We start from the raw sequence: 26480 nt of genomic DNA, 5'->3' as shown, positions 1-26480 counted from the left end.
TTGAGGGTTTGCAGAGTCTGGAGCCTAATTTGGGGATTTCCAATCAATAAGCCCTGGTAGTGGGGCATTCTAGAGCTGATGAACCATTTAAATCCCCTGGTGTTCATCAGGGAGGTCGCTGAATGAGGCACCTGGGCATTGATAACTTGGCCTAAGGTTAACTTGTCTTTCTTTTTTAATCAGTTTTACATTGGGATCAAAGGCTTGGAGGTAAGGGGGCCATCCAGATGCCACTGGGTCTAATCTTTTAGACAGGTAGGTAGTGGGTCTCTCTCAAGGTCCAACAGACTGAGTCAGAACTCTTAGTGCTGTCTGATTTTTTTTTCATATACAAACAGATTGAATTCTTGGGTGATGTCTGGGAGCCCCAAAGCCAAGGATTTCCTGAGGCTTGACTGAAGATCCTGGAAAGTCTGCTCTTGGAGGGGGTCCCCATTCGAATAGGGCTTCTTCTGGGCCTTTTAATAGTTCATGCAGTGGTCTAGCCTTCTCGGCCAAGCCTGGGATCCAAATCTTACTGAATCTGGCTGCTTTCAGGAATTTGTGCAGTAGTCTCCTACTTGTGGGCTGAGGCACCCCATCTAGTACCTGTTTGTGTTCATGCTTGGCCATGGAGCCTGGTCAGTCTTCCTCTGATTTGTCAGAGCATGCTATCTTTGAGTCAGAATGCATCTTAGGAACTGCACTTGAGTAGGACAGATCTGAGCCTTCTTCATTGAGACCTTGTATCCAGCCTGGGAGAGAAGGTGGAGCAGCGCTCAAGTTCCCTTCCAGCAATCTTCTCTGGTTGATCTAGTGAGCAGGCGGTTGTCAACATATTGAAGCAGAGTACACCCAGTTTCCTGACCTGGAAAATTCTCTAAGTTGGTAGCAAGTGCTTCTCTGGGAGTGATTATTTGCCATTCATGCTCTTGGAGCACTGTTACAGTCAGGATTTTGGCAGGGCTGACCGTCAACGCAGCCAAGCCTGATGAGTCAAAGCTGATTTGTGTTCTGAGTTTAGTCAATACGTCTCTTCCCAGCAATGAGATTGGGCAATCAGGCAGATACAGGAACTTGTGGGTAATCAGGTGCCCCCTCAGCTGGTAGCTTCTTGCCTGTAAAAAGGGCTGGGTTTTGGTGTTTCCAGTGGCCCTCATGATGGTGGCTTTTTGACTTGACTGGGAGGCTAGAGGCTGGGTGACAATGGAGTGTTCAGCTCTGGTATCTACTAGGAATTTCATTGGCTGGTCTTGACGTTGACCAGGGACTGCTGGGAGCCCAGGATCATGGAGCCTGGTTGGTCCTATGCTGATTCCATCATGGCCAGGAAGTCTCTTGGGGGCTCTGGGTGTAAAGTCTTGGGGGCCCCCGGTGGATTTTTGTTCACTTTCCCTTGGTTTTCCTTCTGCTTGGAACATTCATCTTTCCAGTGTCCATCCTCTTTGTAGTAAGCACATTGGGTTGGTCTAAGGCTGGGGTGGCCGGGTTTTGGTCCCCCTCTTGGACCAGATGGGATGTCTGATTGTCTGAAGGTGGTGGCCAACAGGGTTAGCTTATGTTTCATCCACTGGTCTGCTTCCTTTATTTCCTGTTGATCTCGGTTCATGAAGACTTGATTAGCAGTCTCCAGGAGCTGGGTGGCGTTCATCCCAGCAAAGCCTTCCTACTTTTGGGGTTTTCTATGGATGTCAGGAGTTGATGGGGCAAGAAAGGTGGCATTAGTTGTTTACTGGCTTTCTGGGCTCTCAGGATAGGTTTCTTTGCATGGGTTTTCATTCCTTGTAGGAGCGCCTCCTGGTTACTTGTTGAGATGGGCATGGCCGCCCTCGGTACTGAAATCCCATTCAGGCTTTTCATTCGGAAAAGCCGTTCTGGCCCAAGCCTCAGGATCTACCACATTGTCGGAGGCATGCTCTTGTAGCCATTTCTTGGCTGCTGCAGGACTCTGCAGGGCTCCTCTGTATTAAGTAGGGTGAGGAGTAGTTGCTGACACTCGTCCTAGGTGGGCTGGTGTGTTTGGAGTATAGACTCCATGAGATCTGACATAGCCTGGGGCTGTTCCGAGTAGGGGGTGTGTGTGGTGTTTCCAGTTAAACATATCAGTGGTGTTGAAGGGCTAGTAGTAGGGAGTTGCTCGGCCATCTGCAATAGCCCCATCTGCACCTATCTGGGGGTGTCCTCGTGTCCCCTGGTGGGGCATCTGAAGAGTGAGGTTTTCCTGGGCTGCAGCAGCTCATCAGGTGATGGCAGGTGAGGCAAAATCTGGGCATGGGACTCAGGACAGCTGGTGGCCTCCCCCTCTGCTGATGGCAGAGCTGGCATTGGCTCTTCAGTCTACTCTTCAGGCTCTGGGGAAACAGATAGAGGTGGGGTTTTGATTATCAGCTAGGCTGGGGCATGTGGGGATGGAGCTGCTAAAGGCTCCTCTTCGGAAGGGCCCTGCAGGATTAGAGCCCTGGGTTTCTTTTGGTCAGAGATGGGTGTGGAAGCATGGCACGAGTGGTCAAAATACTGCATTGACTTTTCCCTCTTATGTAGGGGCCCTGCAGGATTAGAGCCCTGGGTTTCTTTGGGTCAGAGATGGGTGTGGAAGCATGGCATGAGTGGTCAAAACAGTGCATTCACTTTTCCCTCTTATGTAGATGACTTGGGCTAACTATAGTCAGGAGTCAGCATAGGGAAACTGGTTGGATTGGCCTGGGGTGCTAGTAACCACATTGTACATAACCCACACGGTGGGGAGATGTAAAGTTCCCTCCGGTGGCCATCTCACTTAAAAAAAAATAAGGCCATTCAATCTCACAGAGGGCTCTTAACCTCTCCAGTGTTATGTTAACTTCATAATCACCAGAGAAGCCCTTTTTAAAATTAGTCAGCATACAGTCCAGTCCAGTAGGCTCGGAAGACTTGGATTGAGGTTTTTCCATCGTATTCAAAATATCTCTGACCTCTCCAGATATCAAAAGCCTGCACTTCTCAGGAGGCTTGGGAGATCACTTGCTAGAGGAAGCTTTTGAGTAGGTGATAAATGCTGCCAGGCGATGCTCTGTTGATGCGACTTTGAATCGAAGTCAAATGTAAATGATTTAATTTGAACATGGTTAGGTAGAGTAATTTGGCAGCATATATAGGGGGTGCCCAGTTCCCCCCTTTTTTGTTTTACATAAATTGTGAGAATTTGTTTTATTCTTTGATGTCTATTTTACAAACAAACAAAAACTGTTCAACACATTGCCCAAAATAGAACAAAACATTCTTATTGATAACAATTTCAGATTTTAATCATTTGAGAAAAACCTTTGGAAGGCAGAAACAGAAATGGCAAACCAACTGTCCATAAGCAGGAAATCCTGAGCACCCTAGGGATAAGAAAGGGTTAACACAGTGTCTGTGCTAGGCTGTTTTCAGGGGTACAAGATCATTAAGAGTGGCTAAGTAGCGGTGGGGACTGAGCTACAAGGTCCTCACAGGCTGTCAGTTTTCTTCAACACATCTTGATAATTCACATTAGCTTTTTCAAAGGCCAGTTGCTTCAACAATGCCTCAGCCACAGCTACATTCTCTACCTGCCTTTGCAAAGATGTTTACAACCTATCTATACATGCATCACAGTTGGTAGAAATTGGTGCCCCAATTCCCAGGGGCAAAATCTACGACCGGACATTCATTACTCTGCCTTTCCGCCTCTACAAGGAAAACCTTCCCAAGAGCCTTTGTGTCCCTCTTCCTATGAACGGTGTCACAAACAGACAAAGGGTGGGCGCCCCCCAGAGGAGAACAATCAGGCATCTGTCTGGGCATGTCCCTCGTGAGATTTGTGTAGTTCTTTGGCAATAAGCAATCGGATATTGAGCCTCTGCCAGATTGAACGCGTAGAGAGGGACTGGGTCCCCCAGCACCAATTCTGCCATTTAGCCTTCACAGAACTACCACAGAAATGCAGTAACAGACCCAATCATGCTCTGTAGCGAGAAGCTGTGGAGCCCCAAACACATTTGCTCACTGCAAACACTCACATTCATTCAGAGGTTGTACATTCCTTCGCCACACCAGACATACACCAGATGAGTCCTAACTGCCAGTCTTGTGACCAAAGGAGAGTTATTGGGTCTCCTCTTCTACTCAATTCGAGTAGGTCTTTCTGACTAGGGCTCTACAGATCCCTGGGAGTTGGGCGTTTACCAGATTACCAGAGTTGACCAGAATTGATGCATCAGGGTCCAGGAGTTGGTCCTTCTCTCCAACCAGACTCTAATGATTCAGGAACACTCAGTTTCGGGGTGGGCACCCCAGCTGAGGGAATCCCATCAAATGAGATGGGGGGGTGTGTGCTTACCTCTGCCTGTCACAGAGGGGGATACCCTGGGATCTGTGGCTCAAAGGGCCAATCTGATTCTACTTCCTGGCCAATGCATGAAAATGTTGCAGAAAACCAGACACCGATGACTGGAAAAACAGCAGCCAGAGAGATAGGAGAGCTGTCTGATTATGCCGGTGGGCACAGAAGAGCTAATACTCTGAATTTCCAGCCCCAGCTGAGAGTGGGACACAATCTTTTATGGGTGAGCTGGGGAGGGACAGTTTCAGCACGCTTGGAGTGTCCTATCAGGGAAGGGGCTCAGTGTCTGCCCTAATACAGAGCTGGCAGAGAAGCAGGGAATCCAACCTGCTGAAGGCTTCCAACTGCTCCAACAGTTCAGGAAGACACCGATGACTGGAAAAACAGCAGCCAGAGAGATAGGAGAGCTGTCTGATTATGCCGGTGGGCACAGAAGAGCTAATACTCTGAATCTCCAGCCCCAGCTGAGAGTGGGACACAGTCTTTTATGGGTGAGCTGGGGAGGGACAGTGTCAGCCTGCTTGGAGTGTCCTATCAGGGAAGGAGCTCAGTGTCTGCCCTAATACAGAGCTGGCAGAGAAGCAAGGAATCCAACCTGCTGAAGGCTTCCAACCACTCCAACAGTTCAGGGCAGAGCCAGCTAGCTCATGGGGGGAACAGAAAGCCCAAGCAGCTATCAGCCATGGGCTGCAAGGTTTCTCACAAGTTCCTCCATATCAGAACAGAAGTTTCATGAGGTTATAGTCTCAGGTTGCTCCATATCACTAGGAAAATTATGAGCCTTGTAAATTTTTTGTTTCTACCTTGAGTTCTTCCTGCTGGTGGTTAAGTAATTTTTTAGCCAGGCGATGGTCATCTATACAGACAGCAGAGAGCAAATGAGATAGAAACGTGAAATCAATAGTCAGTTGGTGTGCTCGCTTTGCAGGGGGCTCCAAAAAGGAAGAGAATATTTCTCCTTTAACCATGCGTTCTTATTGTTTACCCACAGGAGTCAATCCGTATCCATGGTATACACTTCTCTGTATACTCCCTGTCGTCCACGGAGGTAAGAACTCTTCATGTGCAGTTAGACTCTTCTATCTGACTCCATGTAGTTCGTCTTTTATTAACTAGGAGCTTTTCTTAGTTGCCTTTCTTTTGAGAGAGGGAGATTTTTGCTATAGGGCATGTGTGCTCATATAGAGACAGAGAGACAGAGAGGGGGAACATGAGAGATCAACCCCCCCGGGGTAATGACCACTGCAGAATCCTTTCTCCAGCACTCTCCTCTTGGGATTTTGGGCATGCACGTACATACACTCGGCCTGTATTTCAAGCTGCCGGGTCTAGACTGGAACCACAGTCACACGTGTGAGAATCCAGGGCCTTCACCTCACCACCTCCTGCTGGTCCTCCTTGAAATGATGTTTTTGGAGGGGTGAGTGAAGATGCTCCCTGGGGCTGTGGAGTGTCTAAAGACATGCCAGCTACGGACCCCTTAGCCAATGTTGAAAGCCACCCGGAGTCCTTAGGGAAAGGCAAGTCAGGACCACAGAGACGCTGTGCTGGGAGAACACAGATGAAAAATTAGGAAAATAATGACAGTGGGCAAGGGCGTGGAGAGACAGGAACACTGGCATATTACAGGTGGGCGTGTACAGAGGCTGTAAACGTGTTGGGTGGTGGCCAGCCTTGGCGTGGTGTTCATGGCCACTGGATCCCCTGTGACTGGTGCACAGTTGGAGTCCAGGACCCCACAGCTTAGACAGCACGCTGGCCATGTGTGTGTGCGTGCACAAAATCCCGACAAGAGATGGGGGGGAGAGGACTGCGGTGTGGCCGTCCTCCCTGGGGGTCGCTTTCTCTCTCTCTCCCTCTGTTTTTGAATATCATACCAGGTGAGTTGGCCTGCATTTCCAAGATTCTGGAAGGAAAATGGAGAAGAAGGGAAATACAGTGTGGCCATTTCCCTCAGAGGGTGATTTTTCACATTATCTTGCCTATGGGAAAAACTTAAATAAGAAAAGGAAAAATAAAAATAAAGTAAAAGAAGGATGAAAGAAATAATGACACAAGGCGTTGTGTGAATATAGCAATTTCGTTGGCTTGATTGTCACAGTGAATGCATGCTTTCAAAAACCGTATTTTACCTCGTGGAGATGCACAACTCTTATCTGTATAGAAGACATAAAATTAAAAAGGAAATATTTCTAAGAGCAAAGATGAGCCTTGTAAGTTTTTTGTTTCAGTCTTAAAGTCTTCCTGCTGGTGGCTAAGTCATTTTTTTTTTTAGCCAGACAATAATGATCTATAAAGAGCCCAGATGAACAAATGAGGTGGAAACGTGAAATCAATAGAAAGTGGATGCACTCGTTTTGCAGGGGGCTCCCGGGGGAAGGGTACGTTTCTCCTTTAATCATGCGTTGTTGTTGTTTCGCCACAGGAGTCTACCTCAATCAATGGCATGCATACCAGTGTACACGCCCTGTCCCTGCTGGAGGTAAGAACTCTTCTTGTGCAGTCAGGGTCCTTTAGTCCAGATCTATAAAGTCACAGTTGATTTGCTAGGACTTCTGCTTAATGTCTTTTTTTTTTTGAGAGAGATTCTTGCTGTATGGCATGTCTGGTTATATAGAGTCAGAGACATAGAGAGGGAACATGAGAAATCACCCCCCTGGGGCGATGGCCGGACGATAATCCTTTCTCCAGCACCCTCCTCTCGGGATTTTGGGCATGCATGCACACACATGCACTCAGAATGCATCTCACACTGTCGGGTCGAGACCTGAACCACAGTCACACATGTGAGAATCCAGGGCCTTAACTACTGTACCACCTCCTGCTGGTGCATTTGAAATGATGTTTTTGAAGGGGTGAGTGAAGATGCTCACCGGGGCTGTGGAGCGTCTAAAGAGATGCCAGCTACGGACCACTTAGCCGATGTTGAAAGCCCCCCGGAGTCATTAGGGAAATGCAAGTCAGGACCACAGAGACGCTGTGCTGGGAGAACGCAGATAAAAAACTAGGAAACTAATGACCATCAGCAGGGGCGTGGAGAGGTGGGAACACTGGCATATTACAGATGGGCGTGTAAGAGGGACAGATGCTGTAAACATGATGGGTGGTGGCCAGCCTGTGCCATGGTGGTCATGGCCACTGGATCCCCCGTGGCTGGGTGCACAGTCTGAGTCCAGGACACAGCCATTTAGAAAGCATGCTGGCCGTGTGTGTGTGCTTGCACAAAATCCCGACAGGAGAATGAGGAGAGAGGATTGTTCTGTGGCCATCCTCTTGGAGGTCTCTCTCTCTCTCTCTTTGTCAATATCATGCTGGGTGCATTGGTGTACATATTGAAGATTCTCAGAGGGAAATGGAGAAGAAGAGATTGTGGCATGGCCATTCTCCTAGAAGGTGATTTTTCATTTTCTCTCGCCCATGGTAAATACCTTAAAAAAAAAAAAAAAAGGAGGACCAGTAGATGGTGTAATGGTTACGTTGCTTGACTCCCATGTCACCGACGGCAATTCGAGTCCTGGACTCGACAGTTTAAAACTCATGATGGACATGTGTGCTGTGTCCCCATAACCCTGAGAGGAGACTAGAAGAGAAGGGATTAAGGCAAGACCATCCTCCAAGGGGGGGGGCGGTGATTTCTTGCTCTCTGTTTCTCTTTCTCTGTGTCTTTGGAGAATGCATGCACCTTATAGCAAAAGACTCTCAAAAAAAAAAAAAAAGAAAGAAAGAAAGAAAGAAAGAAAGAAAGAAAGAAAGAAAGAAAGAAAGAAAGAAAGAAAGAAAGAAAGAAAGAAATGCTGATACAGGTAACTGTGTGAATACAGCAATATCCTTGGTTTGATTATCACATGGAATGTATGCTTGCAAAAACCATCCTTTTCCCCTTGAAGTTGGACAGAAATGATATATGCCTAAGACATAAAATTAAAGGAAAAATAAGGGTCTAAGAACTAAGATGAGCCTTTGACATTTTTTGTGTGTCAGTCTTGAAGTGTTCCTGAGCCAGACTATGATAATCGGTAAAGACACCCAGATGGGCAAATGCCTTTCAAACATGAAATAAATAGTTAATGAGCTCGTTTTGCAGGAGGCTCCGAAGGGGAGGGTATAGCTCTCCTTTAACCATGCGTTGTTGTTGTTTGTCCACAGGAGTTGCTCCGAATCGATGGTATCCACTCAAATGTTCGCTTCCTGTCTCAGGTGGAGGTAAGAGCTTTCCGTGTGCAGTTAGACTCCTCCTGTCCAGTTTCATGACGTTTGTCTGTTATTTCCTAGGAGTTTTGCTTAGTTGTTCTTCTTTTTACAGAGGGAGATTGTTGCTGTAGGGCATGTGTGCTTATGTAGAGACAGAGAGACAGAGAGAGGGAACGTGAGAAATCACCCCCAGAGGCGATGGCCATGCCACAATCCTCCCACACTCTCCTCTTGGGATTTTGGGCATGCACGCACACACACTCAGCATGTACTTCCAGCTGCCGGGTCTAGATTCGAACTATAGTCACACGTGTGAGAACCCAGGGCCTTCACCTCACCACCTCCTGCTGGTCCTCCTTGAAATGATGTTTTTGGAGGGGTGAGTGAAGATGCTCACCAGGGCTGTGGAGTGTCTGAAGAGATGCCAGCTACGGACCACTTAGCCAATGTTGAAAGCCCCCTGGAGTCCTTAGGGAAAGGCAATCAGGACCACAGAGACGCTGTGCTGGGAGAATCAGATGAAAAACTAGGAAAGGAAAGACAGGTGGCCAGGGCGTGGAGAGGTGGGAACACTGGCATATTACAGATGGGAGTGTAGGTGGGACAGATGCTGTAAACACGATGGGTGGGGGCCAGCCTTGGCCTGGTGGTCATGGCAACCGAATCTCCCATGGGTGGCCTGGGTGCACAGTTGGAGTGCAGGACCCCACAGCTTAGACAACACGCTGGCCGTGTGTGTGTGTGTGTGTGTGCGTGCACAAAATCCCAACAGGAGGATGGGGGAGAGAGGACTGCAGTGTGGCCGTCTTCTCTGGGGGTCACTTTCTCTTTGTTCTTCTTTTTTTGAACATCATGCTGAGTATATTGGTGTGCATTTCCAAGATTCTCAGAGGGAAACGGAGAAGAAGATATTGTGATGTGACCATCCCCCTAGAGGGTGATTTTTCATTTTATCTCGTGCCAAAAACATTAAGTAAAAAAAGAGAAAGAAAAAAGAAAGACAAGAAGACACAGGTCACTGTGTGAATATAGCAATATCCTTGTTTTCTTTATCACATTGAATGTATGCTTTGAAAAAACACATTTTTCTGTGGGAGGAGAGGTTTTGCTACAGGGCACGTGCGCTCACCAGAGAAACAGAGAGACAGAAAGCGAGAAATCACCCTCTAGCGGGGATGGCCATGCCGCAATCCTTTCTCCATTCTCCTCTCGGGATCCTGGGCACACATGCACACACACCTGGCATGAATTTAAGACACCAGGTTTGGGGCCATTCTCCTCTCGGGATCCTGGGTATGCAAGTACATGTTCCTGGCGTGAGTTTAAGACACCAAGTTTGGGACTCGAACCACGGCTGACTACGTGGGAGTCCAGCGACATAGCCATTGAGCCAGTTGCTGGTCCCTGAAAAACCATATTTAACCCATGAAGACATAGAACTATTATATGCATGCAACACATAAAATTAAAAAGGAGTATACATGAGCCTTTTACATTTTTTTGTCTCGGTCTTGAGATCTTTCTGTTGGGTCTAAGTAATTATTTTAGCCAGACAATGGTCATCTATAAGGATACCCGGGTGAGCAAATGAAATGGAAATGTGAAATCAATAGACAGTCGATGTGCTGTTTGGCAGGGGGCTCCTAAGGGGAGTGTGTGTTTCTCCTTTAACCATGCGTTGTTGCTGTTTACCCACAGGAGTCACCCCGAATCAGTCGTATCCAGTCCAATGTGTACACCCCGGCCCCATTGCAGGTAAAGAGCTCTTGCTGTTCTCTTAGACTTCTCTAGTCCGGGTCCATGAAGTTTGACTCATTTCTTTCCTAGGACTTTTGCTTAGTTGCTTTTCTTTTTAGAGAGAGAGATTTTTGCTATAGGGCACGAGTGCTTTTGTAGAGACAGAGAGACAGAGAGAAGGAACGTGAGAAATCACTCCCCAGGGCCGATGGCCACACCACAGTCCTTTCTCCTGCATTCTCCTCTCGGGATTTTGGGTACACACGCACAGGCACTGGGCATGCATTTCAAGAAACTGGGTGTAGGCAGACTCAAACCACAGTCACAGGGGTGAGAATCCAGGGCCTTAACCTCCTCACCTCCTGCTGTTCTGTTGAAATGATGTTTTTGAAGGCGTGAGTGAAGATGCTTCCAGGATTGCGGAGTGTCTAAAGAGATGCCAGCTACGGACCACTTAGCCAATGTTGAAAGCCACTCGGAGTCCTTAGAGAAAGGCAAGTCAGGACCACAGAGACGCTGTGCTGGGAGAATCAGATGAAAAACTAGGAAAGTAATGCCAGGTGGCCAGGGCGTGGAGAGGTGGGAACACTGGCATATTACAGATGGGAGTGTAAGAGGGACAGATGCTATAAACATGATGGGTGGTGGGCCAACCTTGGTCTGGTGTTTATGACAACTGGATCCCATGTGCTAGGTGCCCTGCGTGAGTCCTGGACCTGACAGCTTAGAAAGCCTGCTGGGTATGTGTGTGTGCATGCCCAAAAACACGAAAGGAGAATGGAGGAAAAGGGATTGTAGTGGTGCTTCCATACTCTCCCACTCTCATTTCTCTGTCTCTGACACATGCCCTACAGCAACTTAAAAATAAAATAAAAATAAAATGGTTTGCAGATCCTTAGGAAGTTCAAGATGGAATGACCTCTCTTAGGTATGCACCCCAAATAATTGGTGTTTTCCGTGTGCAGGGCTAACCTTGTGCACACGCGTTAAGGGCAACAGAGTAGTCATGATAGCCAAAGGTCAACCACGCAACTCTCCATCCAGTGATGAGTGAATAAACAAGAATGAAATATTAGCCTTAACAAGGGAGGAATTCCTAGGGCCAGCAGGTGGTGTGGTGGTTAAGTTTCTGGACTCCCTCCTGGCTGACCGTGGTTCGAGTCCCAGATCTGGTGGCTTGACTATCATGCTGGGTGCATGTGTGTGCATTCCCAAGATCCTGAGAGGAGAACGGAAAAGAAAGGATGGCAGCATGGCCATCCCCCCAAGAGGTGATTTCTCACCTTTCCTCACCTAAGTATTAACAGAAAAAAAGGGTGAAATGCTAACACAGATTCCTGTGTGAATATAACAATAGCCTTGATTAGACTATCACACCAAATGCATGCTTTGAAAAACCATCTTTGACTGTGTGAAGATGTACAACAATTAAATGTACATAAGACATAACATTAAGAAAAAAATTCAAGGTACAAAATGAGTCTTTTAAATGTTTTATTTGCTTATATATATTTTTTTGTTTTGCTATAGGGCACATGTGCTCACTAGAGAGAGAGAGAGACAGACAGACAGACAGACAGGGAAATTGAATATTCACCCTCTGCTCCCAGGGGGAATGGCTATGCCACAGTGCCTTCTCCATCCTCTCTCTGGATTTTGGCCACATGCATGCATGCACCCGCCATGATTTTCAACTGCCTTATCCGGGACTTGAACCTTGCAGCCAGGTCTATGGAATTCAGTACCTTAAACTCCATGCTACCTGCTGGCCCCATCTTTCTTTTTTAAACTTATTGTTTCTGTTTCAGTCTTGAGGTCTTTAAGACTGGCTACGAGATGTTTATTAGCCAGATAATGGTAATCTATAAAGACCCCAGATGAGCAAATGGGAAGGAAATGTAAAATCAATAAAGAGTGGATGTGCTCATTTGGCTGGGTGCTCCAGAGGGAAGCGTATATTTCTCCTTTAACCATGCATTGTGGTTGTTTACCCACAGGAGCCACCCTGGCTCAACTGAATCAAGTCACTTCTATCCGACCTGGCTACAACATGGGTAAGAGCTCTTCTTGTGCATTTAGATAGTAACTGTGTTCCTTGTTTCTGACCCATGTGTGTCTCATGGGTTTAAAAAGTGCCCTGCTGTTGGCATAATGGCTGTGTCGCTGGACTCCCATGTAGTCAACCGTGGTTTGAGTGCTGGACCTGGTGGCTTAAACCAATGTTGGATGTGTGTGTGTGCGTGCCCAAGATCCTGAGAGGAGAATGGAGGAGAAGGGATTGTGGCATGGCCATCCACCCAGCGGGTTCTGTCTCTCTGTCTCTCTGGCGAGTGCACACACCCTATAGCAAAACACAAACAAACAAAAAAACAAAAAAAAACCCCAAAAACCTCTCCAAAAAGAAAAAAGTGCCCTGCTGGATGGTTTATGCACCACTGGGTAGATGGGAAATGTAAGTTGTGTGTTTCTGATGTAAAAGACCTGGGTCCAAGAACGAGCCCAAATGATTCAGTTCTGGCTATTTTCGTATGGTAAAAAAGAGTGGACACATAACTTCATCCTGAAGAGAGCTTACCAAAGATTGGGTTTGCCCAAAGGGTGATATTGTCAATGTGGAAAAAAATTTAAACCTTTTTATACGTTAATTTTTGTGAACTGGAATCATCTCCATTGTTCATGCCAAGAACTTTGATATTAACTTTTGCTCTGTCTCTCTCTGATGCCAGGAATGACCTCTTTTTGTTTGTTTGTTTGGTTCATTGGGAGACCGAGTGAGAAAAAAATTAATAATTATTTTATTTTTCTTTCTTTCTTTCTTTCTTTCTTTCTTTCTTTCTTTCTTTCTTTCTTTCTTTCTTTCTTTCTTTCTTTCTTTTCCTTTCTTTTAATTTGACCAGAGAGGACAGAGTGAGAGAGAGAGAGAGAGAGGGAAAGTGAGAAAGCAAGCCACCAGGTTCAGGACTCAAACTGCGGTTGACTTTGTGGGAGTCCAGTGCCCTTAATTACCATGCCACCTGCTGGCCCCTTGTTAAGGAATTTTAAAGAGCTTTTAAAGTGTGGGATTTGATCAGCAATTTTTGGGGGGGTTGGGAGGTTCATTTTCACCTTGTGACTTCTGAGAATGATGTAGCTGACTAAAACAAGAGTGAGACGTGATTCTTAGGAATGAAAAGATTGTATTCAGATGCTTCTGTGATGGCCTTTCCTGTTTAACTTGTCTAAGGACAGTTGTAAGGAGGAGCTGGTGGTTCATGGGCATACAATGTTCAGGGATAGACCCTGGTGTAGAGATCTCCGTCTTCAGCTCCATCTTTCTGCTCCTTGGTGTTGTGCTTAGATTTTGCACAGGGCATGGACCACCACCCCCTCCAAAAAAAAAAATGCATTTGTAGGTGTTCCATAGCAACCCAGCTCCCTAGAAAAGCACTTCTGCATCTCCTCGAGAGGAGAGCAGGAGAAGGGATGGTTGTGTGGCCATCCGCCCTGGGGGTTGCTCTCTCTCCCTCTTTTTTTAATATCATGCTGCATGTGTGCACGTGCATTTCCAAGATTCCAACTTGGCGTCCAACTTGGAAGTGTGGAAGTTCTGCTGTAACTGCAGGAGCTGGTGTCAGAGCCTCACACCATCTTCGGCTTTTTCTTTTTATTTCCCTGTTTTCTCAGAGCCTCCCTGGGGCTGTTTCCTCCTTTAGATGGAAGTAAATAAGCCATGGGGGAGTGGAGGACTGGACGCGGGTGCGTTTCTCTCTCTCTCATCCTGCAGAATGGCTCTGCCAGGTGGCCAGGAACCTCTAGTGATCGGCACTGACTTCCACAGAGGAGCTCTTACTGCCCTGAACAGCTGTGCTCTGCCTTACGACTGGGTGTCTGCCAACGTGACCATGGGTCTGAGCAGACTTAGAACTTTAGGAGAAGAAAACTCCTGTAACCATCTCGGCATCTTGCAGGGATGAAATCTGAACCTAGTTTTGGTTCCTCCAGGCAGTAGAAGAATGCTTTAAGGGGCCATTCAATGTGTGTGTCTCTCTCCTTTTTAAAGATGTAATCATTTATGTATTTATCTTAGAGAGATTTTTACTGTAGGGCTCATGAGCTCTCTAGAGAGACAGAAAGTGAGAAATTACTCCTTCCGGAGGGATGGCCACCCTTCCATCCCTTCTCCTCCATTCTCCTCTTGCGACCTTGAGCAGGAACATACACACACCTGGCGTGAGTTTTTTTAGCCTCCATGTATGGGACTTGAACTGCAGTCGGCCATGTGGGTCCTGGTCCCAAGAATTTTTATTTATTCTAACTTATTATTTTAAAATATTGGTATAGGGCAGATGTGCTTGAGAGAAAGAGAAAGAGAAAAAGCGAGCCACTGGGTCCGAGACTCAAACCACAGTCCGCCATGTGGGAAGCCAATGCCTTAACCACGACACCACCTGCTGGCCCCATAATGTGGTTTGCTCTTAAGGTCCCAGAGCAGTAGGGCTTTGGGGACACGTCTGGTCTCATGGTAATGATTATGGTCCTTCCCACCAGTCTGAAGTATTTTAAGCCCATCTCCCCAGAGACCCAGCAGTGAGGGCCATTGTGAGAACCCCAAGACAAAACGAGCTTGCCTTCTCCTCGGGGAGAAATAGGAACATGAGGGTTTCCTTAAAAGCTGCCGAGCTCGGTAAGCGAAAGCGTGACACAGGAGAAACGCATCCCGTATTCAGAGTGGAGAAAGACACCCCGCAAATACAATTACCTGTGAACACGCCACCCCTGGGATGGAGCCCCGAGAGTTAGCATCCTCTACCAGGTCATCTCTCACCCTAGTCACTCGCTTAAAGCACATGGAGACCCTTGCAAGGCGTGTGCCCTTATTCCGGTGTGGAGAGCGTGTCTGGGCACAAGGAGAGGCTGTCTCTGTGCGTGCTGGAGTCCTCCTGGGTTATGTAAGGAATTGTGGGTGAGCCCAGCGCCCTGCCATGGGTGTGAGTCATGCTGACAGCAAGTGGTGTGTGCAGTGCACCTTGAAACCCTGCAATGCCTCAAACCGACAGGCTCACTTCCTCCGCACCCTCTCCCCTCTTCCTGCCTCCCCTCGGAGGTTATCTGGAGCCGTCAAAGCTGCAGACACCCCGTGTGCAAGGAGCAGGGCACGGGATGACTTAGGATGGGGAAGGAAGCCGTCCTGGGTGATTTTCAGAGCAACTGGAGCTGGCCCTGGCCGCCTGCCTCCCCAGCTCTGGGCGGGATCCTATCTGCAGATGTATTTCTCAAGAGGAGGCTGGGTCTCCTTCTGGACAGCAGCCACGTTGCCCCCCAGCCTACCCGTATTGTGCAAGAGCGTTTCAGAGAGGGCGGGAGGAGAGACAGCATAGGCTGTGGGAGATCTGGGACAATGGCCGGGAGGGGCAGGGCGCCCTCATCGGGGGAGATGGCAGAGCCATTGCTTAGAGATCCAGGACTTGCTTGGATGAACCAAGGTCTAATGTGGTGACTGTCATTTGCAAACTGACATCAAAATTCCAATTCCTGAGGATTGTGCATTGCCGTGACACGTGGCTTTGGGGCTCAGGTCAGGTACCCGTGAATCAGAAGCAGAGGGAGGGTGTAGACACCCTCCTGAGCAGCCCTGGGACAGAGAAGTAGGAATCCAGGGACTGATGCTGCTTCCCACCTGCTGACTGGCTCAGAAGACAGTGTCCAAAGTTTTTTTTTGTTCAGCAGATGGCGTAATGATGGCGTCACTGAGCGCTCACCTGGCTGACCACGGAGCGAGCGCTGGCCCTGGGAGCTTGAAACTCACACCGTGCACCTGTGTGTGCATGGCCAGGACCCCGAGAGGAGAGCAGGAGAAGGGATGGTTGTGTGGCCGTCCGCCCTGGGGGTTGCTCTCTCTCCCTCTTTTTTAAATATCATTTCCAAGATGCTGATAGAAAAACAGAGAAGAAGGGATTGCGGTGTGGCCATCCCCCCACCCCCACCCTCCCCACACACACACCTAGGCAAAAACATTTAGAAAAAATAAAATGAACAACAGAAATGCTGGCACAGGTCCCTGTGTGGATATAGCAATATCCTTGGTTTGATTATCACACCAAATGCATGCTTTCAAAAACCAGACTTTAGCCCACGAGAAGTAAAACAATTGTGTGTACGTAAGATCTAAAAAACAAAGGAATGTCTAGGAACGTCTAGGAATGCCTTTCGAATGTTTTGTTTTAGTCTTGAGATCTTCTGGCTGGGGGCTAAGTCATTTTTTAGCCAAACAATTGTCATCTGTGAAGACACCCCAGTGAACAAAAGAGGTGGGCACATGAAATCCATAGACAGTGGGTGCGTGCGTTCTGCAGGGGGCTCCAAAGGGAAGGGTGTGTTTCTCCTTTAACCATGCATTGTCGCTGTTTACCCACAGGAGCCAACGCAAATCCATGGTACGCACTCAAATGCGGATACCCTGTCCCCGGCGGAGGTAAGAGCTCTCCGTGGGCACTTAGACTCTTCTAGTCTGGCTCCATGAAGTTCGCTTTTTACTTTCTAAGAATTTTGCCTAGCTGCTTTTCTTTTGAGAAAGAGATATTTTTAAATTTTATTTATCTGTTTTTATTTTTATTTTAGAGGTTTTTGCTATAGGATGCGTGCATTCGCCAAAAAGACAGAGACAAAGAGACAGAAAGAAATCACAGTGAGAAATCACCCCCCAGGGGGGATGGCCGCACTGCGATCCCTTCTCCTCCATTCTCCTCTCGGGATCTTGGGCATGCACGCACATGTGCCCGGAGTTAAAGCCACTGAGTCTGGGACTCGAACTGCAGGCGACTACACGGGAGTCCAGCGACATAGCCATTACTCCAACTGCTGGTCCCGAGAGAGAGCTTTTTGCTATAGGGCATGAGTGCTTATATATAGAAAGAGACAGAGAGAACACGAGACATCACCCCCAGGGGCGATGGCCACTCCACTGTCCTTTCTCCTCCACTCTCGCCTCAGGACTTTGGGCAGGCATGCACACACACTCCATCTGTATTTCAAACTGCCGGGTGGGGAACTCGAACCACAGTCACAGGGATGAGAATCCAGGGCCGTAAAAATCACCCTTCCTTCTGTCCCTCCTTGAAATGATGTTGTTGAAGGCGTGAGGGAAGATGCTCACTGGGGTTGTTGAGTGTCTAAAGAGATGATAACGGGAAATCAGTAGAGAGTTGCTGTGCATGTTTCGCAGGGGGCTCCGAAGGGAAGGGAATGTTTCTCCTTTAACCGTGCATGGTCGCTGTTCACCCGCAGGAGTCAACCTGAATCCGTGGTATGAACTCCAGTGTAGACCTCCAGGCACCATTGGAGGTAAGAGATCTCCGTGTGCGGTGAGACCCCTCTACCTGGTTCCATGGTCTCACTGTTAACCTCCTAGGAGTTTGGCTTTGCTGCCTTCTATTTAGAGAGAGAGATGTTTTCCTACAGGGCACATGTGCTTATGTACACGCAGAGAGACAAGAGAGCGGGAATGTGAGAAATCATTCCCCAAGGGCGAGGGCCACGCTTCAATCCTTTCTCCCGCACTCTCCTCTCGGGATCTTGGGCATGCTCACACACGTATTCTCCATGTATTTCAAGCTTACGGGGCTAGACTCGAACCACAGTCACACGTGTGAGAATCCAAGACCCTAACCTTCTCCCCCTCGACGGGTTCATTTGAAATGATGTGGTTTTTGTTTGTTTGTTTGTTTTTGGAGAGGTTTTTGCTATAGGGCACGTGCGCTCGCCAGATAGAGACAGAGAGACAGAAAGCAAGAAATCACCCCCCCCCAGGGGGGATAGCCACGCCGCAATCCCTTCTCCTCCATTCTCCCCTCGGGATCTTGGGCACGCACACACATGCGCCCGGCATGAGTTTTAAGCCACCAGGTCCAGGATGCGAACCGCAGTCGACTACGTGGGAGTCCAGCAACATAGCCATTACGCTAACTGCTGGTCCCTTGAAATGATGGTTTTGAAGGGGTGAGTGAAGATGCTCACCAAGGCTGTGGAGTGTCTAAAGAGATGCCAGCTACGGACCACTTAGCCGATGTTGAAAGCCACCCGGAGTCATTAGGGAAAGGCAATCAGGACCACAGAGACGGTGCGCTGGGAGAATCAGATGAAAACTAGGAAAGTAATGACCGTCAGCAGGGGCGTGGAGAGGTGGGAACACTGGCATAATATTACAGGTGGGAGTTTAAAAGGGACAGATGCTACAGACACGATGGGTGGTGGCCAGCCTTGGCATGGTGGTCATGGCAACTGGATCCCCCATGGTTGGGTGCACAGTCTCAGTCCAGGACCGCACAGCTTAGACAGCAGGCTGGCCGTGTGTGTGTGTGTGTGTGTCTGTGTGTGTGTGCGTGCACAAAATCCCAACAGGAGAATGAGGAGCAAGGACTGTGGTGTGGCCGTCCTCCCTGGCGGTCGCTTTCTCTCTCTCCCTCTTTTTTTTGAATATCGTGCTGGGTGAGTTGGTGTGTAGATACTAGATTCTGAGAGGAAAATGGAGAAGGGATTGTGGTGTGCCCATTCCCCCAGAGGATAATTTTTCATTTTCTCTCGCCCAAGGCAAATATCTGTAAAAAAGAAAAAAATGGGGGGTGGGGTATCAGCAGATGGCATAATGATTATGTTGCTGTACTCTGGTGTACTCGATCTCAGTTCAAGTCCTGGACATGGCAGTTTAAAACATTCTGGGTACGTGTGCTGTGTCCCCATAATGCCAAGAGGAGGGTGTTGGAGAAGGGATTGAGGCCAGGCCATCCTCCAAAGGGGCGATTTCTTCCTCTCTTTCTCTCTCTGTGTCTTTGGAGAGTACACGCACCGTATCGCAAAAAAATCTCTCGAAAACCAGAAAAGGAAAGAAAGTAAGAAAAGAAGCAAGCAATGCTGACACAGGTCACTGGGTAATATAACACGCCCTCGGTTTGATGATCACACCAAATGCGTGCTTTCAAAGACCATGCTTGACCCTGCGAAGATGCAAAACAATGATATGAACATGAGACATTCAAAAAAGAGAAGGTTTAGGAGCACATATGAGCCTTTCAAGGTTTTGTTTCCGTCTTGAAGTCTTCCTGCGGGGGGCTGAATCATTTTTTAGCCAGACAACAGTCATCTATAAAGACACTCGGACAGGACCAGCAGGTGGCGTGGTGGTTAAGGTGCTGGACATTCCCACATGGCCAACCACGGTTTGAGTCCTGGACATGGTGGCTTGCTTTCTCTCTCTCTGTCTCTCTCTCTGTTTCTCTCTGTGTCTCTATGGTTAAATAAAAATAAAATGAATAAATGAATAAAAATTTAAAAAAAGACACCCCGACCAGCAAACGCGCTGGAAACGTGACATTGATAGACAGTGGGTGTGTTTGTTTTGCAGGGGGCTCCGAGGGAAGGGGACGTTTCTCCTTTAACTGTGCATTGTCGCTGTTTACCCGCAGGAGTTGAGTCGAGTCTGTGGTATCCACTCGTATGTGTCCACCCTGGCCCCGATGGAAGTAAGAGCTCTTCGCGTGCGGTTACACCCCTCTGGTCCGGTTCCATGAACTTCGCCTACTTGCTAAGAGTTTTGCTTTGCTGCTTTTCTTTTTAGGAAGAGCGCTTGTTGCTATAGGGCACGAGTGCTTATGTAGAGACAGAGAGAGGGAACGTGAGACATCGCCCTCAGGGGCGATGGCCATGCCACAATCCTTCTCCCACACTCTCCTCTCAGGATTTTGGGCACGCACACACTCGCCTTCAGCGTGTACTTCAAGCTGCAGGGTCCGTACTTCAAGTATAGTCACACGTGTGAGAATCCAGGGCCTTCACCGCCTCCTCTCCTGCTGGTTCTCCTTAAAATGATGTTTTTGAAGGGGTGAGTGAAGATGCTCACTGGGGCTGTGGAGTGTCTAAAAGAGATGCCAGCTACAGACCCCTTAGCCAATGTTGAAAGCCCCCTGGAGTCCTCAGAGAAAGGCAAGTCAGGACCACAGAGACGCTGTGCTGGGAGAACACAGATGAAAAACTAGGAAAGGAATGCCAGGTGGCCAGGGCGTGGAGAGGGGGGACCACTGGCATATTACAGGTGGGAGTGTAAGAGGGACAGATGCTACAGACACGGTGGGTGGTGGCCAGCCTTGGCCTGGTGGTCATGGCCACTGGATCCCCCGTGGCTGGGGTGTGTGTGTGTGTGTGTCTGTGTGGGTGGGCGTGCACAAAATCCCAACAGGAGAATGAGGAGCAAGGACTGTGGTGTGGCCGTCCTCCCTGGCGGTCGCTTTCTCTCTCTCCCTCTTTTTTTTGAATATCGTGCTGGGTGAGTTGGTGTGTAGATACTAGATTCTGAGAGGAAAATGGAGAAGGGATTGTGGTGTGCCCATTCCCCCAGAGGATAATTTTTCATTTTCTCTCGCCCAAGGCAAATATCTGTAAAAAAGAAAAAAATGGGGGGTGGGGTATCAGCAGATGGCATAATGATTATGTTGCTGTACTCTGGTGTACTCGATCTCAGTTCAAGTCCTGGACATGGCAGTTTAAAACATTCTGGGTACGTGTGCTGTGTCCCCATAATGCCAAGAGGAGGGTGTTGGAGAAGGGATTGAGGCCAGGCCATCCTCCAAAGGGGCGATTTCTTCCTCTCTTTCTCTCTCTGTGTCTTTGGAGAGTACACGCACCGTATCGCAAAAAAATCTCTCGAAAACCAGAAAAGGAAAGAAAGTAAGAAAAGAAGCAAGCAATGCTGACACAGGTCACTGGGTAATATAACACGCCCTCGGTTTGATGATCACACCAAATGCGTGCTTTCAAAGACCATGCTTGACCCTGCGAAGATGCAAAACAATGATATGAACATGAGACATTCAAAAAAGAGAAGGTTTAGGAGCACATATGAGCCTTTCAAGGTTTTGTTTCCGTCTTGAAGTCTTCCTGCGGGGGGCTGAATCATTTTTTAGCCAGACAACAGTCATCTATAAAGACACTCGGACAGGACCAGCAGGTGGCGTGGTGGTTAAGGTGCTGGACATTCCCACATGGCCAACCACGGTTTGAGTCCTGGACATGGTGGCTTGCTTTCTCTCTCTCTGTCTCTCTCTCTGTTTCTCTCTGTGTCTCTATGGTTAAATAAAAATAAAATGAATAAATGAATAAAAATTTAAAAAAAGACACCCCGACCAGCAAACGCGCTGGAAACGTGACATTGATAGACAGTGGGTGTGTTTGTTTTGCAGGGGGCTCCGAGGGAAGGGGACGTTTCTCCTTTAACTGTGCATTGTCGCTGTTTACCCGCAGGAGTTGAGTCGAGTCTGTGGTATCCACTCGTATGTGTCCACCCTGGCCCCGATGGAAGTAAGAGCTCTTCGCGTGCGGTTACACCCCTCTGGTCCGGTTCCATGAACTTCGCCTACTTGCTAAGAGTTTTGCTTTGTTGCTTTTCTTTTTAGGAAGAGCGCTTGTTGCTATAGGGCACGAGTGCTTATGTAGAGACAGAGAGAGGGAACGTGAGACATCGCCCTCAGGGGCGATGGCCATGCCACAATCCTTCTCCCACACTCTCCTCTCAGGATTTTGGGCACGCACACACTCGCCTTCAGCGTGTACTTCAAGCTGCAGGGTCCGTACTTCAAGTATAGTCACACGTGTGAGAATCCAGGGCCTTCACCGCCTCCTCTCCTGCTGGTTCTCCTTAAAATGATGTTTTTGAAGGGGTGAGTGAAGATGCTCACTGGGGCTGTGGAGTGTCTAAAGAGATGCCAGCTACAGACCCCTTAGCCAATGTTGAAAGCCCCCTGGAGTCCTCAGAGAAAGGCAAGTCAGGACCACAGAGACGCTGTGCTGGGAGAACACAGATGAAAAACTAGGAAAGGAATGCCAGGTGGCCAGGGCGTGGAGAGGGGGGACCACTGGCATATTACAGGTGGGAGTGTAAGAGGGACAGATGCTACAGACACGGTGGGTGGTGGCCAGCCTTGGCCTGGTGGTCATGGCCACTGGATCCCCCGTGGCTGGGTGCACAGTTTGAGTCCAGGACCCCACAGCTTAGACAGCACCCCGGCCATGTGTGTGTGTGTGTGCACAAAATCCCGGCAGGAGATTGAGGAGAGAGGACTGTGGTGTGGCCGTCCTCCCTGGGGGTCGCTTTCTCTGTCTCCCTCTTTTTTTGAGTACCATGCTGGGGGTGTTGGTGTGCATTTCCAAGATTCTGACAGGAAAATGGAGTCAAGGGGATGGTGGTGTAGCCATTCCCCCAGAGGGTGATTTCTTTTGTGAATTTTCCTTATATGTTATGTAAGTTTATGGAGCTCCTTACCATTTGAGGCAATTTTGGTTGGTGAAACATTGCATTTAGAGATGACGTCGGTCATTTTGTCATGTAAAGTCACCTGTCCATGATCCATCTCTTCATTTATTGTTTTTTTTAACGTCCTTCAGTAGAGTTTAAAATTGTTCCCATCAAGCTCTTGCAAGTCATGAGGCAATTCCTGAACATTATGCGTTAGGCTTTCATCGCTATGACGAACGGTGCCTTATTGTCTGGTTTGGTTCCTAGTTGCTTGCTGCGGTTGTAGAGGAGGTACTGGTTTTAGACATTCATCTTGTGCTTGGCTTCCTTACTGGGTGATTTTCTTTTTTCTCTTGCCTATGGGAAAACTTAAAGAAAGAAAAAGCAATGCTGACACAGGTTGCTATGTGAATATAGCCATGTCCCTGGGCTCATCATCACGCCGAAGGTGTGCTTTCAAAACCCATACTTGACCCTGTGAAGATGAACGATGATCCGTACAGAGGACATTCAGTTAAAAAGGAAACACTTCTAGGCACAAATGAGAGCTTTTAAAGTTTTTTGTTTCTGTCTTGAGGTCTTCGCACCAGGGGCTAAGTCATTGTTTCAGCCAGCCAATGGTCATCTGTGAAGACACCCAGATGAACCAATGAGATGGACACGTGAAATCTATAGACAGTGGATGTGCTCATTTTACGGGGGGCTCCGAAGGGAAGGGTATGTCTCTCCTTTAACTGTGCATTGTCATTGTTTACCCACAGGAGTCACCCCGAATCAGTTGTCTTCACACCATTGTAGACCTCCTGTCCCCACCCCCACTGGAGGTAAGAGAGATTTGTGTGTGGTTAGATGCCTCCTGTCTGGTTCCATGAACTTCTTTTATTTCTTAGGAGTCTTTTTTAGTTGCTTTTTTTGTTTGTTTAAGAGAGAGAGAGATTTTTGCTATAGGGCGTGTGTCCTTATATAGAGACTGAGAGACGAGAGAGGGAACGTGAGACATCACCCCCAGGGCTGGTGGCCATGCCACAATGTTTGCTTCACTCTTGAGGTCTTCATGCAGGTGGCTAAATAATGTTTTTAGCTGGACCATGGTCATCTGTAAAGACACCCGGATGAGCAAATGCGCTGGAAACACGACATCAGCAGACAGTGGATGCGTACCTTCTGCAGGGGGCTCCAAAGGGAAGGGGGGATTCTCCTTTAATCATGTGTTGTCATTGTTTACCCACAGTAGTCTACCCGCATCTGTGGTATACACTCCTATGTACACAGCCTGTCCCCGCTGGAGGTAAGAACTCTCTGTGTGCAGTTAGACGCCGCTAGTCTGGTTCCATGAAATTCATCTTTTATTTCCTAGGAATTTTTCTGAGTTTTTTCTTTTAGAGAGAGAGAGAGAGGGTTGCTATAGGGCATGCTTATGTAGACACAGAGAGGCAGAGAGGGATCATGAGAAATACCCCTACAGGGTTGATGGCCACACCACAATCCTTCTCCAGCACTCTCCTCTCGGAATTTTGGGCACGCACGCACACGCACTCGGTGTGTACTTTAAGCTGCTGGGTCTAGACTCGAACCACAATTATATGTGTGAGACTCCAGGGAGTTAACCACCTCACCTCCTGCTGGTCCTCCTGGAAATGATGTTTTTGGAGGGGTGAGTGAGGATGCTCACCGGGGCTGTGGAGTGTCTAAAGAGATGCCAGCTACGGACCCCTTAGCCAATGTTGAAAGCCACCTGTAGTCATTAGGGAAAGGCAAGTCAGGACCACAGAGACACTGTGCTGGGAGAACACAGATGAAAAACTAGGAAAGTAATGTCAGGTGGTCAGGGTGTGGAGAGGTGGGAACAGTGGCATATTACAGATGGGAGTGTAAGTGGGACAGATGCTCTAAACACAATGGGTGGTGGCCAGCCTTGACATGGTGGTTATTCCGACTGGATCCCCCATGGCTGGGTGCACAGTTCAAGTCCTGGACCTTACAGCTTAGACAGCACGCTGGTCGTGTGTGTGTGTGCATGCACAAAATCCTGAGAGGAGAAAGGGGGAGAGAGGACTGTGGTGTGGCCGTCCTCCCTGGGGGTCGCTTTCTCTCTCTCCCTCTTTTTTTGAATACAGTGCAGGATTCATTGGCATGCATGTCCAAAATTCTCAGAGGAGAATGGATAAGAAGGGAAGGTGGTGTGGTCATTTCCCCTAGAGGGTGACTTTTCCTTTTCTCTTGCCTATTGAAGAACCTCAAATAATAAGAAAAGGAAAGACAGGCTGACACAGATTACTGTGTGAACAGAGCAACACCCTTGATTTGATGACCACACTGCATATACATGCTTTCAAACACCGTATTTTACGCCGTGAAGACGTACAACTCTTACATGTCCAAAAACGTACAAATAACAAGGAAATACTTGTAGGAATAGGAGCCTTTTAAATTTTTATTTCCGTCTTGAGGTCTTCCTACTAGTGCTAAGTCATTTCTTGGCCAGTCAATGGTCATCTATAAAGAGCAAAGGTGTTGGAAACATGCAGTCAGTAGACAGTGGGTGCGCGTGTTTGCAGGGGGCTCCGAGGGGAAGGGAATCTCTCTCCTTTAACCGTGCATTGTCGTTGTTTACCTGCAGCGGTCAACCCGAATCACCTGTACCCCCTCCAGTGTGCACATCCTGGCCCCAGTGGAGGTAAGAGCTCTTCGTGTGCGGTTAGACTCCTCTGGTCCTGTTCCATGACATTCGCCTTGTATTAACTAGTAATTTTGCTGAGTTCCTTTTCTTTTTAGAGAGATGGTTGCTATAGGGCACGTGTGCTTATATGGAGCCTGAGAGACAGAGAGACAGAACCTGAGACATCACCCCCAGGGGCAATGGCCACACCACCATCACTCTCCTGCAGTCTCCTCTCGGGATTTTGGGTACGCACGCACACGCACTCCATGTGTATTTCAAAGTGTTGATTCTAGACTCGAATCACAGTCACACATGTGAGAATCCAGGGCCTTAAACTCCTCACCCTCTGCTGGTCTACTTGAAATGATGTTTTTAAAGACATGAGTGAAGATGCTCACTGGGGCTGTGGAAAATCTCAAAGCGATGCCAGCTACGGACCACTTAGCGCATGTTGAAAACCACCCCGAGTCATTAGGGAAATGCAAGTCAGGACCACAGAGACACTGCCCTGGGAGAACACAGGTGAAAAACTAGGAAAATAATGGATTACAAGGGTGTGGAGTGATGGGAACTACGGACTATTGACGATGAGAGTGTCAAGTGGGACAGATGCTAAATAAATGGTGGGTGGTGTCTAGCCTGTGGCGTGGTGGTCATGACGACTGGGTTCCTCATGGCCGGGTGCACAGTTCAAGTCTTGGATCCCACAGTTTAGAAAGTACACTGGGCATGTGTGTGTGTGCATGCACAAAATCCCGAGAGGAAAATGGAGGCGAAGGGATTGTGGTATGGCCATCCCCTCGGATGAAGATGCTCTTGCACTCTCCCTCTTTCTGTACTCTGTCTGTCTCTGGCACATGCCCCATAGCAAATGAAAAGGAAAACAGTTGGCAGTCCCTCAAAAAGTTAAACAGAGAGTGCCCTCCCTTAGGTATGTACCGAAAGAATCGGGGTACCTGTGTGAGAAGAAAATCTTGTGCACACGTGTTCAGGGCAGCGCACTGTCATGGTAGCCAGAAGGTAACGCCGCCCAACTGTCCAGCCAATGATGAGGGAGTAAACAAGATGTGGTCTCGCCATTGATGGGAATAGTCCTTAGCCGTAACCAGGGAGGAGATACCGGGCCAGCCCACGCAGCCCATGTTGTTGTGGTTATGGGGCTGGACTCCCACATGGCTTGCCTTGGTGAGAGTCTCAGACATGTAAACCTGAAAATAATGCCGTGTCTGTGTGTGTGTGTGTGTGTGTGTGTGTGTGTGCGCACGCGCCCAAGATCCCAGCAGGAGAACATATAGGAAAGGATTGTGGCG

General features: G+C 48.3%; 1 protein-coding gene across 1 annotated transcript in view; it reads left to right on the top strand.

The window, feature by feature from the left end:
* The window catches only part of LOC102476626 (uncharacterized), a 32860-nt gene extending 13022 nt beyond the window's left edge, over nt 1-19838 (top strand). The window contains exons 4-11 of the mRNA XM_027768360.1: nt 5313-5369; nt 6747-6803; nt 8468-8524; nt 10211-10267; nt 12247-12303; nt 16644-16700; nt 17513-17569; nt 19687-19838. Coding sequence (XP_027624161.1) covers nt 5313-5369; nt 6747-6803; nt 8468-8524; nt 10211-10267; nt 12247-12303; nt 16644-16700; nt 17513-17569; nt 19687-19838 — 551 coding nt within the window. The remainder of the gene's footprint in view (nt 1-5312; nt 5370-6746; nt 6804-8467; nt 8525-10210; nt 10268-12246; nt 12304-16643; nt 16701-17512; nt 17570-19686) is intronic.
* The last annotated feature ends 6642 nt before the right edge of the window (nt 19839-26480 follow it).

The sequence above is a fragment of the Tupaia chinensis genome, unplaced genomic scaffold (assembly GCF_000334495.1).
Source record: "Tupaia chinensis unplaced genomic scaffold, TupChi_1.0 Scaffold146027_1, whole genome shotgun sequence".
Lineage (NCBI taxonomy): Eukaryota > Metazoa > Chordata > Mammalia > Scandentia > Tupaiidae > Tupaia > Tupaia belangeri.
This window is presented reverse-complemented; position numbering and strand designations above follow the sequence as displayed.